The following is a 13522-nucleotide window of genomic DNA, read 5'->3' as shown; positions in this document are numbered from 1 at the left end:
ACTTTACATATTCTTGTCTAATCGTTCTTTTTTTCTAGCGGCATGGCTCTAGGGATGTAAAATCAGTTTGTCTGAAATATCAGAGAACTGTTACTATTTTACTATTTTGCCTGGTGTGCGTTACATTTTGTGGAGACATCTTGACCCCCGAGGATGATTTAGCAGTCCTCCTATTTTCATTTAACTCCACCAGCTGTTCAAATGTTCCACTTGTGAAATATAGCACATAGATTTGTAAGAGATTTTTTTGTACATCCACGGTTCCAAGACGATGAGCCTAAAGACTGAATTTGATATTGTTATAGCAAACTGCCAAAACAGCAAAGCATTTCAAAAATCTTTCACATGCAAGAAATGACTCTGTTTTAGCCCTTCCTCTAAACACGGTCAGTCGGACACATGGTAGATCCTTTCATGATTTATTTTATAGTGTGGATCAATTTCATATTTTAGAAGCAAGTCTTTTATGGTCCAACCATTTATTGATTTATCCAACTATCCTGAGATTTGGTATGTCATTCTGTGGGTCATGAGGGCCATTTCTAGTCTTTCTTTCGTTCACTGGCTGTCCTAAATGTCACACTCCTCATACAAGGCATGTATAAGACTTTCCCTTAAGGACGTTTGAGATAGACATACAGTCCTGACATTTTATTGAGTTTTCCAACATTTGGGTGAGGGACAGCAGAAGTGGAAATCAGGCCATATATGTACACTTTCAACATTCACTCACATTGTTGTGGCTGCAGTTCATCTGAGTTCAACCAGGCCTCTTGCGTTTTGTTTCCCCTTGTTCTCTAACTAACTCGCTCCATCATCCATCATGCGCAGGACACAAGTGTATTCCCTTACTCACCAATCCAGTGCATTAGGCACCGACTCTCTGACGGAAGTCAATAAGTGCTTTGTTTGTTTAATGCATGCTCCTCTCTATCTGTTCATCTCCCGGTCCCTCCCCTCTCCCTCGCCTCAACATACAGGCTGTTAACATTCGCTCATCTCATGTCCAGACAGAAAATCTATCTCTCAATAGTCTCTCGCCCACTTCGTCCACCTCTCCCCCTCCACACAGATGACGGTGTATTACAGTCCTCGCAGCAGCGCTGGTGGACGACCAAAGATGGTTTTATTTAGGCAGACTGTCAGTAACAGCTCTACCATGACTGTTTATTTCCACAATGGCAAATTTTCCTCTCCCAACATCCTCTCGCTAAAGGACTAAAACCAGACTAATGGACAGTTTCATCCCACAGGCCATAAGACTGTTAAAAACCAGGACATCCATAACATTCATCTGTTTGCAACTTATATATATCAATATTCCAATTACTTGTATATAGACTATTCTGCACTATTGCTACCATATTCTATTTTATTTTATTTACTTGCACTGGTTGACCGATTTCCATTGACATAACTACACTGTAGCTATACACAAATGACAATAAAAGTCTTGAATCCTTGAATCCTTTAGCTTTGTCTCGGAGCCGTCACTCCTTGTTCTGCCCTCATTTTACCTTCAGATGTTTCCCTCCTCCTGATATTTAGTCTTACCTGTCAACCTTTTCTCTCTCCCTGTCTGTTAGATCATCGCGCCCGGCGGAAGAGCATAGCCACTGGGAAGCAGCCCAGCATGGAGATCCCTCCCAGTGCCCCAATTCAACCCTTCCGACAATCCGTGAGTAACCCTCCCTGTTCCCGGCCTCGCTCGCTGCCCCCGACCCTCTCTCTCTCCTTCCTCCCGTCTCCCGCCCTGGGCCCGCAACCCTCCTGTTGTCGCAGGGCCAGCGGGACCCCACCTTACCCTTTTCCCCTCTCCCTGGCTTTCTCCCCCTCACATGCCCTTGATCGGCAGAAGCAGAAAAAAAAGGGCTCCAAAAAGGGGCCCGGCACGCCCCCCTTGCCCCGCTCGCTGCCCCTCTCCCTGTCCTCGTCCCTCTCCCTCACCCTGCCCCACTCGCCTGCCACCTTCTCCTCCACCTCCCCCTTCTTGTACTGGGGCGGAGACTGGAGGGCTGCCAGTTCGAGTCCAGTGGCAGGAGGGACGTTTATTTCACCACTGCCCCCCGTTGAGGTATGTGACACAACTGTGGCTGAAGCAGAGACACTGGCTACAGCATTTATGATGCCTGCAGAATGGAAACATCTCGTCTCTCAAATTCAAATTCAATATTCACAGAATGATTAGAAAAGTATACCACAAAGTATACCACATACGTTTGCTAGTTTTTTTTGGTCCTTAAAAGTAAACTGAATATTTTCAATTGAATGTATATCTACTTTTCGTGGTAGCCGTTGGTTTCCATTCATTTCCAGAGGATACGAAAATCAATTAGCCACCTTTTGAAACATAGTCTAATTGAGATGGGTAATAGGCATTAATGTCTGTCAAAGTTACTTCATCATGGTGTGATAAGTTTAAAGTGTGGTTTTATTTAATACATCTGCACTGCTTTTGCCCAATGAATAGAAAGAGTACAATTAAAATAAAAGGTCATCATGTTTTATGTCGCTTATTATAGCAACTTGTTATTATCCTATAGGAACTGAATCTCCATATAATTTTATTGTAAAGCACTTTTCAACTGTTTTGAAAAGTTCTATATATATTCTATACAGTATAAATAATAAATATTGTGATTATTTAAGGTATTTTTAGGTAATGCATATAAAGGAAAAGCAGACTTAATAATCACTTTGATAAAATGCACACCTAATTAAAAGCCTGCTAAAAGGATGTCATCCAATGGGAACAAAATAATAACCAATGATTACCTTCAATGTCCTGAATTGACTCGTAGTAAATCGGTTAAAACACGCAGAACACATGGTATGATTCTTTAATGTCACCAAAAGAAGAGTCATATTTGTTTCCAAGTGTACTGTCACTGCTACTCCTGGGATCATTGTGTGTCTTTTTTTGTACTGGAGGCAACTTCAGTGAGAGGAACTGGCAGCAAAACATATTCTGTCTGTGGACGGAAATAATCTGTTTATTGTTTTATTCATAGAAACAGAAATGAAATCCCATTGTATCGCACGTGCACCTCAAAGGGCTTAAACTAAAGGATAGATTGGTATCTTATTAAGTTTGTGCAAGTGCTCCATGTTACCAATCTCCTTTCTATTATTTCTGCTGGTGTTTGCACTTTAGCTGGAAATAGCCGGACTTGTTTTTCTCTCTACACAGGAAACTATTTGCAGCCCGTTCACTGTTGCAGTATGAGAAACTGCAGGAGACAGATACGCCATTAGCGCAAAGCCCAGTTTGGCTTTTGGCTCAAACTTTTTGTTTTTCATTAATGTTTCATAGTGGCTAAGCTCTCTCTTTTTGTCTCCCTCTGTATTTAATTCTTTGACTTTTTGAGACTTAAAGTGTCAGACGGAGCAGCTAATCTAATCAGATTTAGTCATGCAGGCTATTAGCTTGGAACCAGCAGATGGAGCCAAGTCTTTAGTCATATCCTCAAGACAGGCATCAGAGCTTTCTGACTGATGACAGATGATGAGGTGTCATTTGCCTGCAGCCATTCCCCCGCTCGACAATGCTTTTATGCTATAGGTATATGATATTGCTTATGAGTCTCCAGGATTCACTTTATAAATGAATATATAAAGTGTCACAGCTTTACAGTACAAAAAAAGGCAAATTTCATGCATGGTTTAGGGTTTAAAGTTATTTACACAGCCATCAGTTCAAGCTTCAAGCACATCCAAAAATATCAAAACAGGAGAAAAAAGCTATGAGAATTAAAAACACTGTTCTGAAAGGTGTTAAATATGCAGTTACGCCACAGTTGTGACATAACAGCTCAAGGTTGCTGGTCGTCATTGTAACAGAAAACGCTTTCTGGCTGGGGAGTCTTTTTAGGAACTCTATACGTTCGGAAAGAATAATCAGGACCAGAGCAAGAGACTCTTTGACAAAGTAACAGAGGTCAAATAACTGCTGACACAGCCATCTTCAGTTTGTGACAAGCAAATCTGAGCCACCCTACAAAACTCAAATCAAACTGACCACTAATCCACTAACAGCTTAAAAGACATATTCTGTCTGCTTGTGTTAGAAACCATAAATGTGCGATCTGGCTCTCTCATCCCTAGTATACGCAAAATAAAGTTTAGTCAGAGTTCAGAGTTGTGCTGCTTCTCCTTGCTTGAGTTTAAAACGGCTGAAACCTTATTTTTGTTGTATTGAACGCAAGCCTTTGTTAATTTAGAAGACAAAGAAAAAATATATTGTGTTCCACATATTTGTCACACAAGTAGACACAGAAATACCCCTGAGTGAGTATTGGTACACACCCCAAGTAATTAATTACCTCATCAATGAACAATTTCCTGCTTATCAGTGTCTCCAGATTGTGTTTCTGATCATTCACTGACATGTACTATAGAGCTTATCTTTGGACTGTATGGCTCAGCACTGCCCACCGCAGGATCTGTGACCACACTGCAGTTCAATGTGACAAATTGCCATGTGTGGGTGTATGATTTTTGTTGATAATAAATGTATCTTGTGCTTTCCCCTGTCATGCATCATGTATTTCATTTGTCTGTGTCTTTTTGTCACTTAAATACGTTCTACACAAACCACACCGACTCCATGGAAACCATTTTATATTTTACAATCAATCTTTCTTCTTCAAATCATCCCTCACTGTCTCCTCACATCTCATCCTATCATCTCCAACTCACGCCGACCACTTCTTCTTCTTCTTCTTCTTCTCCTCTGTCACTTCGCACAATGCACGTCCTCCCTTTCCTCCTCCATCTGTCTTGTCCTTGTTGTTTCTCCCCTCCACCTCCAGAGCTTTCTCAGCAGAAGGTTGAAGGGCTCGATCAAGAGGGCTAAGAGTCAGCCCAAACTGGACCGAACCAGCAGTTTCCGCCACATGATCCTCCCCCGCTTCCGCAGTGCCGACCAAGACAGGTCAGTGAGTGAGAGTGATGTTGGACATTCATGTGTGGATTAATCTGCTGTGTCAGGCTGTGATTGGCTGCTAATCTGCAAACACTGTGCAGTTGCATTTATGTATGAAAGCTCATTGTTGTCTTGTTCTCCCAGCCTGTTTGTGTAAATGCTTTGGCATCACAAAAACAATTTACTCTCCATCTAATTCTACAATATAAAGCTTTGTTTTGAATCAAAAAGGAAGTGTGGATGGAACATAACACACTCAGCGGAAATTAAACAGTGTAAACTAATTCAGATTGGACACAATGTGAGTTTTATAAGACAACTGATGTGGAGTGTTCGGAGTCTATCCATCTATTCATCTATCTATCTATCTGTCTATCTGTCCGTCCATCTATCTATCTGTCCGTCCATCTATCTATCTGTCCGTCCATCTACTGTATCTATCTATCTATCTATCTGTCTATCTATCTATCTTTCCGTCCATCTATCTATCTATCTATCTATCTATCTATCTATCTATCTATCTATCTATCTATCTATCTATCTATCTGTCTGTCTGTCTGTCCCTCCATCTATCTATCTATCTATCTATCTATCTATCTATCCATCTGTCTGTCTGTCTGTCTGTCTGTCTATCTATCTATCTATCTATCTGTCTATCTGTCCGTCCATCTATCTATCTATCTATCTATCTCTCTCTAAACCTCTTTCTATGTATCTTGTCTATCTATCTATATCTATATATCTATCTATCTATCTATCCATCTGTCTGTCTGTCTGTCTGTCTGTCTATCTATCTATCTATCTATCTGTCTATCTGTCCGTCCATCTATCTATCTGTCCGTCCATCTACTGTATCTATCTATCTGTCTATCTATCTATCTTTCCGTCCATCTATCTATCTATCTATCTATCTATCTATCTATCTGTCTGTCTGTCTGTCTGTCTATCTATCTATCTCTCTCTAAACCTCTTTCTATGTATCTTGTCTATCTATCTTATCTATATATCTATCTATCTATCTATCTATCTATCCATCTGTCTGTCTGTCTGTCTGTCTGTCTGTCTATCTATCTATCTATCTGTCTGTCTATCTGTCCGTCCATCTATCTGTCTATCTATCTATCTATCTATCTGTCTGTCTGTCTGTCTATCTATCTATCTATCTCTAAACCTCTTTCTATGTATCTTGTCTATCTATCTATCTATCTATCTATCTATCTATCTATCTATCTATCTATCTATCTATCTATCTATCTATCTGTCTGTCTGTCTGTCTGTCTGTCTGTCTGTCTGTCTGTCTGTCTGTCTGTCTGTCTGTCTATCTATCTCTCTCTAAACCTCTTTCTATGTATCTTGTCCATCTATATGTTTCTTTATCTGCCTATGTATCTCTATCTCCTTCCATCATTTGCTGGAAATTGTTGTTTATTTATCACTCTCAGTGTCACACACAATTAAAACACTCGGCACCATCGTTGTTTCTCTGCTGGGTGAAGAAAAAACATCGCCTCTTTCTCCATGGCAACCAGCAGACAGCCATATGGCGGCTGTACAGACCATAATGAGTCAGTGGGAGATTTGCTTAATTATACCTCCTCTGTATCTTGTTCCTAGTTGCAGCAGCTCCAGCGTTCGTCAGGCACAGCAGCACCAGCGTTTCAAGGATCATTTTTAAGGGAAAATATCCTCAGAGACTCAAGTTTGGCAGAAGTTTGTTCTAAAAAAGATAATCTCAAAAGGGAAATCAATGATATATCAGTATAACAATTGAAGTTGTCATTTTTCAAGTAATGTTTTTCATTTTTTAGCTTAGAATTAACTTAATTGCTGTTTAAGACAGCAGCATTGTGTCTTTTTTCAGTATTTTATGAAATTATTTCATTAGAGTTTTAGGGAATTATAAGAGAAATAAATGAGGAAGGCTTTTTGTTCTACCTAAACTAGCCTGGTTAACAGTTATTCAATAGCATTGGTCTCTTATGTGCACTTCAATAGCTCAACTAGCACAAATGCCATGTACTGAAGGCTTGAGCCCTTTCCACAGAATGAATCTGTGATGTTGCCCTCTCTCTTTACCCCTTTCTCGTCTATATTCAGCTGCACGATTGAAACAGAGTTAACAAGAAAACTAGAAATCGTTAGAAATAGAGGTAACTATAGTATTTTATCTATCCCTTCAATAATGATAACGTTCTCAATGAATCAATACTGAAAAATCACCATTTTCTGTATTCCTCTAATGTGACAAAAAAATCTCTTTCCTCGCACGATAAATGCGCTGAAACCCAAAAACATTCACTCTCAATGTAACTTAATAAGAAAAAGACCAGCCACTCATCAAAATTGAGGAGTTTGAGCGAGATAACTTTAAACAAAAACATTTTAAATGACTTGTCAAAAACAATTGGCAATTTATTTTCTGTCTGTCGGACGAACGAATTAACCCACAAGAAGTTCTAACCTTTATTTTGATAATTAATTTTTCATCTATAAGCTCCCACGGAACAGCCACAGCCAGGACAAACGTCCGATGTGAACAACGTCATGTTGATGGTCTAAACACACCGCGGCCGAGCACTCGAGAGCGCTGAAACCTTCCCTGAGCAAGGTTTCTGCCAGGGTGCGTCTCCCCATGATTTATTCACTCGGGAAGGTTGTAGGTGTCTATTATCCTCGGCCAGTCTGAGAAAACACTGAACAGACAGAAAAGTCAAGAGGTGAGGTTGAAGTCGGGGTTGTTTGCCTCTTTCACATCTCCTGCTGTCCTCTGGGTGTTCCTTGTCAGGCATGACGGTGAACATCGGCAGCTTTGATTATTATTATTCTGTTTTTTTTATCTTTATTTATCCAGAGAGAGTTTGCACAGAAGACACTCTGCTTTTTTCAGCGTGGATTGATATTCATGCAGCTATAAACACACCTCCGAGCTCCCACACAGGCTGTAAAATAATGATATATATGTTTTTCCACATATTCTCTATAAAATGAATTGAATTGATTGCTCATGGAAACACCCAATGGGTCTCAGAGCTACCCTCCTTTATATACTGGAGATACATAAATATTCTCTGTATCCTAGCCCGTTACTGACTGAAAGTATTTCCTGTCTTGCAAGGTATAGTGTTCTATTTACTATTGTATTTAGTAGATTACTCACAAGATAATAATATTCACCAGTCATACCTTTTTACATGAACCTTTAAACATAATAAAACAATTATTTGAAATCATATCAAATCGAAATGTAGCAACTTAACATTTGAGATGTTAGAACCTGCACATTCTGCTTAATGAATGATTTTTTAAGTGAGTCATTTTTGCTGATTTATTATCTGTATCATATCAATAATATAAGGACACTTTTTTTAAAGCTTTTTATTCATTACTATGTTTACATTATATTTATTTTAATCGTTTAGTTTATGAATTTGGGAACAACTGAAGTGAAGAAAGTCCTTCACAAGTTCTAAAAAGCCCAACTTGACGTCTCCATCTGCTTGCTTTGTTGGACTGACAGCCCATAAATCAAAGCTATTCAATTTGAAATGATTTTAAAAAGGGGAAAGCAGAACATCCTCTGTTTTTAAACTTGAAGCAGAATCATGTCTAACATGTATTGCTTGATTCAAAAAATACGATTTATTATCTGCCAAGGGACTAATACATTCATTGACTCTACAGAGTGGTGTCGTTGAGTTACGTGTCTTTGTATCAGTCGTCTTTTCACTGCAGTGAAGCACAAAACAATATTTTAAATATTTTGTATCTGCTAATCGCGCTCTTGTTTCTAGTCTATCATTAGAGGTGCTTAGGTGGTCTTTCTTAGATTTGAAGTTTATCAGTCGTGACTAGTGGATTACAATTGGGTGAGTTGTGTGTGTGTGTCTTTTCATGTTAGACTCTTCCTGCACTTCAGCTCCCCACTGAGACCTTCTTTTACCTCCAGCGCCCTTTCTCTCATCTCAGTCCCTCTCTCTTCCCTTCTCCTTCTTCCCTTTAATCCACGCTCTCACCTTCTTCCTCTCCAAAGGATCCACTGTTTACATAGTCAAAGTGATTTCCTCTGATAGGTCTTCTCTCTCTATCCCCTCACCCTTACCTCTCCCAGTCTTTCCTTCTCTCTCATCCTCTCATGACCTCCCCCACTCTTTCTCTCTTCTCCTCTGTATTCCCCCTCAATCTGACTCATTCCTTTGGGTCTATTTTTATCTATCTCCCTCTTGCTCTCCCCCCTGGTCCCATACAAGTAATCAGTTCACTGTTGATGAACGTTACGATTGAATGTAGACAAAAGCAGTGTGAGCGCAGGGAAGAAGCTGAGAGCCGGACGCAGCACGGAGGACATACTGTATCTTTTCTTTCTTTCTTTATTTCCATCCACTATTTTCTTCTCTGAGGGGCTTCGTTCACACGTGCTCTGGTTGGACTCCCTGTGTCATCATGCGTCCCTTTTAGTGACCGTCTGCTGAGCTAGTCTGTCATTTGACATCTCTTTGTGCCTGAATGAGTGTGGGAGAAAGTGTGTACAGTAGGTGAGCATGATGGAGCGGCTTTAGCAAAAACCTTGTTTACTTAAGGGTTTCAGGATTATTGTTAGTATTAAATAGCATCTTGAAACATTGTGTGGAGAGTTACAAATGTTTAGCCTGGAGGGGAAAGGCTGGATATATCTGGTAAGACAGTTATGTAAAAACAAACTAAAATGAAGATCTCTCCTTTCACATCTTTATTCTATTGGTTTATCAAACTGCCGAAAATAGACAAAACTGTGACACATTATGGGGAACATCCTTTTGATTGTGTGTAGTGAAAGGAGTGATTATTTACATTTCAAACAAGGTTATAATGAGCATTTCAGTCACTTAAGTGTCATTTATTTTTACCGGATTTTCTTCAAAGTTATTCTAATGAACTCTTGCTATTAGAGGTTTGATAAGTCTGTTCACTTTAAAGCTGCCTGTTAAATTATTTACAATGGATAGTTTCAACGTCTTCATTCCTTTTCGGAAGTGTCTCATTTGCCTCTTAGTAATACAAGCTTTGAGTAATCACTTGCTTTCTGATTGCTGTTTTTGCACTAGGAGCTTATTCCTGTATTTCCACTTGCAGACTGCTGTAGGAATAGTAGACGATTTCACCATGTTATATAATGAATATATTTTGTGTTATTTACATATCATACATCATATCCACCATTGCACACAGACGCTTTTGTGTTATCAAGGTACAAGTGTTCAGAATTATAGAGAGTATAGTTAAGATTTACATTTTGTTTCTTGTAAACTGAACTGAAATATAATGCAACCTTTTACAAAAAGGCTCCCCCACTCCTCACGTCTAACCACAACTATCATTCCCCCAGGACCCGTTTGATGCAGAGCTTCAAAGAGTCCCACTCCCATGAGTCCTTGCTGTCCCCGAGCAGCGCTGCCGAGGCTCTGGACCTCACCCTGGATGAGGACGCCGTTATCAAACCTGTCCACTCGAGCATCCTAGGACAAGAGTACTGCTTTGAGGTGAGAGCTGAGCTGCTTGGTGTGGAAAAACAGCTGTCACACACTCAGTGCACAGAGCAGTAAAAAGCATCAGAATCCTGACAGTGATGTTAAAGGTCCCCTATTATACTGTTTTTCATCAATATATTAAAGGTCTCAGATATATACAATACATGTCTCTGAAGTGTTTGGCTCCAAACACCAAACAGATCATTGCAGCATCCCATAATCCCCTCTGTTTCAAAAGTGNAAAAACATTTTTTACTCGGAAAATGTTTCTTTATTACATAATACATCTGATTTGTACAGCATTTTAGTAGGATAGCAGTATTTTAAAGTGTCAAAAACATTGTTTTTGACACTTTAAAATACTGCTATCCTACTAAAATGCTGTACAAATCAGATGTATTATGTAATAAAGAAACATTTTCCGAGTAAAAAATGTTTTTATTGAAAAAAAAATTGAATTTTTTTCCCCTTTATTATTCAATATCGCGATAAATACCGTACCGTGGACTTATTATCGCGATATTATCGTACCGTGAGTTTTTTCATCGTTACATCCCTATTATTTACTGTACATGTATTTCTCCCCACGGTGCAACACAAACACTTCTGGAGGCACCAGACACCTAAACCCTGAAATCAAACAGCGCTGTGAGCAATGCTCAAAGTGGCACATAAAAGGTGTCGGATTTATGAAGAGTTTAAATCTTTAATGTTGCTTTTAGCTTTGGTAACAAAAATGAACTGAACAGTCCATCATCGAATCAGCAAGATAATGAATAATGTTTTATGAAGAGCCTTTTGCTTGAATATCACATTGCATGTGAGGAAACAGCAGATGGTACGCAGTGGACTATTTTTGCTCTTGAGCTTGATGAAAAACCAACAGAAACACAGAGAGAGAAGTGATGTCACCATTCGACGGATGGGTGCAAATGACGTGAAGATTAGAAGTATATTTACAGCTATTCAAGTACATGGACACTTTTGTATGTATTTAAAAGTAATTCAAACAATGTAATCCTAGAATAAAAAATGTCCCAAATTGGGATCAATAAAGTACTTCTTATTTTACACGTCAGTGAAATTGATAGGGTTAGGGTTAGGGATACGTAAATCATGACTGCTGGAAAGAAAGGCACAATGACAGTTAAACCCATGTCATAGTAATTTTCATTTCTGTAAGTAGAAAACTGCAGTTTAAAACTGAGATATCCATGAATTCTCCTGTCAGAGACTACATTGGATGATATGAGTTGCAGTCACATATATGGATTTAAGGGGAACAAAGGTCAAATACAAACACAAATATGTCCTACCTAGATCAGGTGGGGCTTGTTGTGCTTTGTGTCCGGACTTTCCAAGAAAATGTCTCTGGGTTTCCAGTTTATATGACCTCACAGTGAGCTGATGAGATGCCTTCACTGACTTCAGCCTGTATTCCACTGAGTGTCGGTGTACGTTTGAAACTGCAGCAGCGCCGTAGTTTGTGTTACATTCCACCGAGAGTCGACGCTTGTTCTGAATCGATACTCCAAAATCACACAGTGATATTAACGTCTATAAATAACTGAGCGTGTTAGTGTATCTGCAAACGGCACCTGCCAACGAGTGTCGAGACAAACATGTGTTTGTCTGAGTTTCTGATGAGCAGGTGACCATCCTCTGGAGGGTTTTTAAGGCCAGGTTGAAGTTCCGACAAGGAAATATTGCTAAAATAGCCAGCAGTAAATTACACCCACAAAAATTAGGACAATAACTTAACAAAAGCCAGTTAAATTGACTCTACTATCTTACTACAAAAGCCCAGCAGCACACTTCCATATTGCAAATTGATGAATGTTGGTCTTCGATCCATGAGCTCTAAATATTTTATAGATACATAGGTATATGAATAAATAATAAACAGCTAGCCTTCCCTACCAAGGCACCTAGAAACGGGGCTCTCCAAGGTATTTGGGTATATTACAGTAAATCTTAAAGAATAATAGATAAAGAACTTTATTGGCTTATAATAAATGTAAGTACAGTACTCTACAAATCTCACATAAAACTATAAACGATATATTTATATATAATATGTTAAATAAATATAATAGCCTAGTAATATTAGAGGGATAAAAAATACCATCAAGTGCAATATGGTGACCATAAACTCACTACTGAGGTCCACAGACACACCAGAAGTCCCTATACAAAGATTATAGGAATATTATTAATATTTTTGCTTAACTAAACCTGACTACAAACACTACTACAAAAAAGTAATCATACACAACGTTAAACTGTTGTAAGTGGCCTGTAGGTGGGAGGATATCCTTAAAAAAGGTACTGCACAGGTAAATTCGGAACTGGAGGCCTTAATTTACCTTTAAGCTGACCCAAAAGTGCCACGATGATAAAGGAAAGGGTGACAGTTATTAAGTAGGCCACTGTTCGTTATCTCGCAACTTCAAACTAATTAGAGAGAAGTAAAACGACAGCAAAACAAACACTCCCAAAGCCAGCTGAGTGTTATAATTTTACACTGAGGCACTGTTCATCCTCCCCCCGCCTCCCCCCGGTAGCCTGCTTCTGGAGCACCGGCAGCAGCGACTGTTTCGCAGCGGGCAGTCCGGCTGAGAGCTCCTCCTCCCTGGCCTCTCCCTGTCCTCTCTTCCCGGTGCACTCCGCCCCGACCCTCCACTCGCAACTCCGGTGACCGACGGAAGATCCGCTGAGGCCAATTTCTCTCATCTTTTAGATGGGAATGTTTCTGCGATGGTTTCCTTAGTGGTTGTCCGTCTTGTTCATGTGAAAAATAAACTTGCCAAGAATGGATGGGTGGAAGGTGAACGTGTTTCTGCTTTGTACTCAGAACGAAACTCTGGTGTTTAATAGTAAACAAAAGCTATATGCTCGCAGAAGGAAAATAGCTGCGTGGCTGGCATTTGTGTGTGTGCACGTGCATGTGAGCGTGCATGCCCGTGCACGTGAAGGAGCCGTGCGGAATAGGTCCGCCTCTCTGTATGTGCGCCAATGTAAAGCTTGAGAAGACGCGCTCCTCTCTGCTGTCCACTGTGCCTTTTCCTCCTGAACGGACCCCTTTCCGTGGGGC

General features: G+C 39.8%; 1 protein-coding gene across 1 annotated transcript; it reads left to right on the top strand.

The window, feature by feature from the left end:
- The first annotated feature begins 1072 nt into the window (after positions 1–1072).
- Positions 1073–13126, top strand: LOC104955411 (ras/Rap GTPase-activating protein SynGAP-like). The gene is made up of 5 exons (XM_010782738.1): positions 1073–1106; positions 1587–1678; positions 4812–4933; positions 10287–10459; positions 12993–13126. Exons 1-5 carry the CDS (start codon positions 1073–1075, stop codon positions 13124–13126), a joined length of 555 nt encoding a protein of 184 aa, XP_010781040.1.
- Positions 13127–13522: the final 396 nt, after the last annotated feature.

Source organism: Notothenia coriiceps, unplaced genomic scaffold (assembly GCF_000735185.1).
Source record: "Notothenia coriiceps isolate Sejong01 unplaced genomic scaffold, NC01 NC01_scaffold00024667, whole genome shotgun sequence".
NCBI classification, from domain to species: Eukaryota; Metazoa; Chordata; class Actinopteri; order Perciformes; family Nototheniidae; genus Notothenia; species Notothenia coriiceps.
The sequence above is the reverse complement of the archived record's forward strand: the minus strand, read 5'-3'. Positions and strand labels throughout refer to the sequence as shown.

Bases quoted from the DNA above. Each gene is read 5' to 3' on its own strand.
- LOC104955411 (XM_010782738.1), top strand. From the start codon at position 1,073: ATGACGGTGTATTACAGTCCTCGCAGCAGCGCTG. The intron at 4,934-10,286 runs GTCAGTGAGTGA...TCATTCCCCCAG, and splicing joins CGCAGTGCCGACCAAGACAG to GACCCGTTTGATGCAGAGCT. The intron at 10,460-12,992 runs GTGTGGAAAAAC...TCCCCCCGGTAG, and splicing joins GGTGAGAGCTGAGCTGCTTG to CCTGCTTCTGGAGCACCGGC.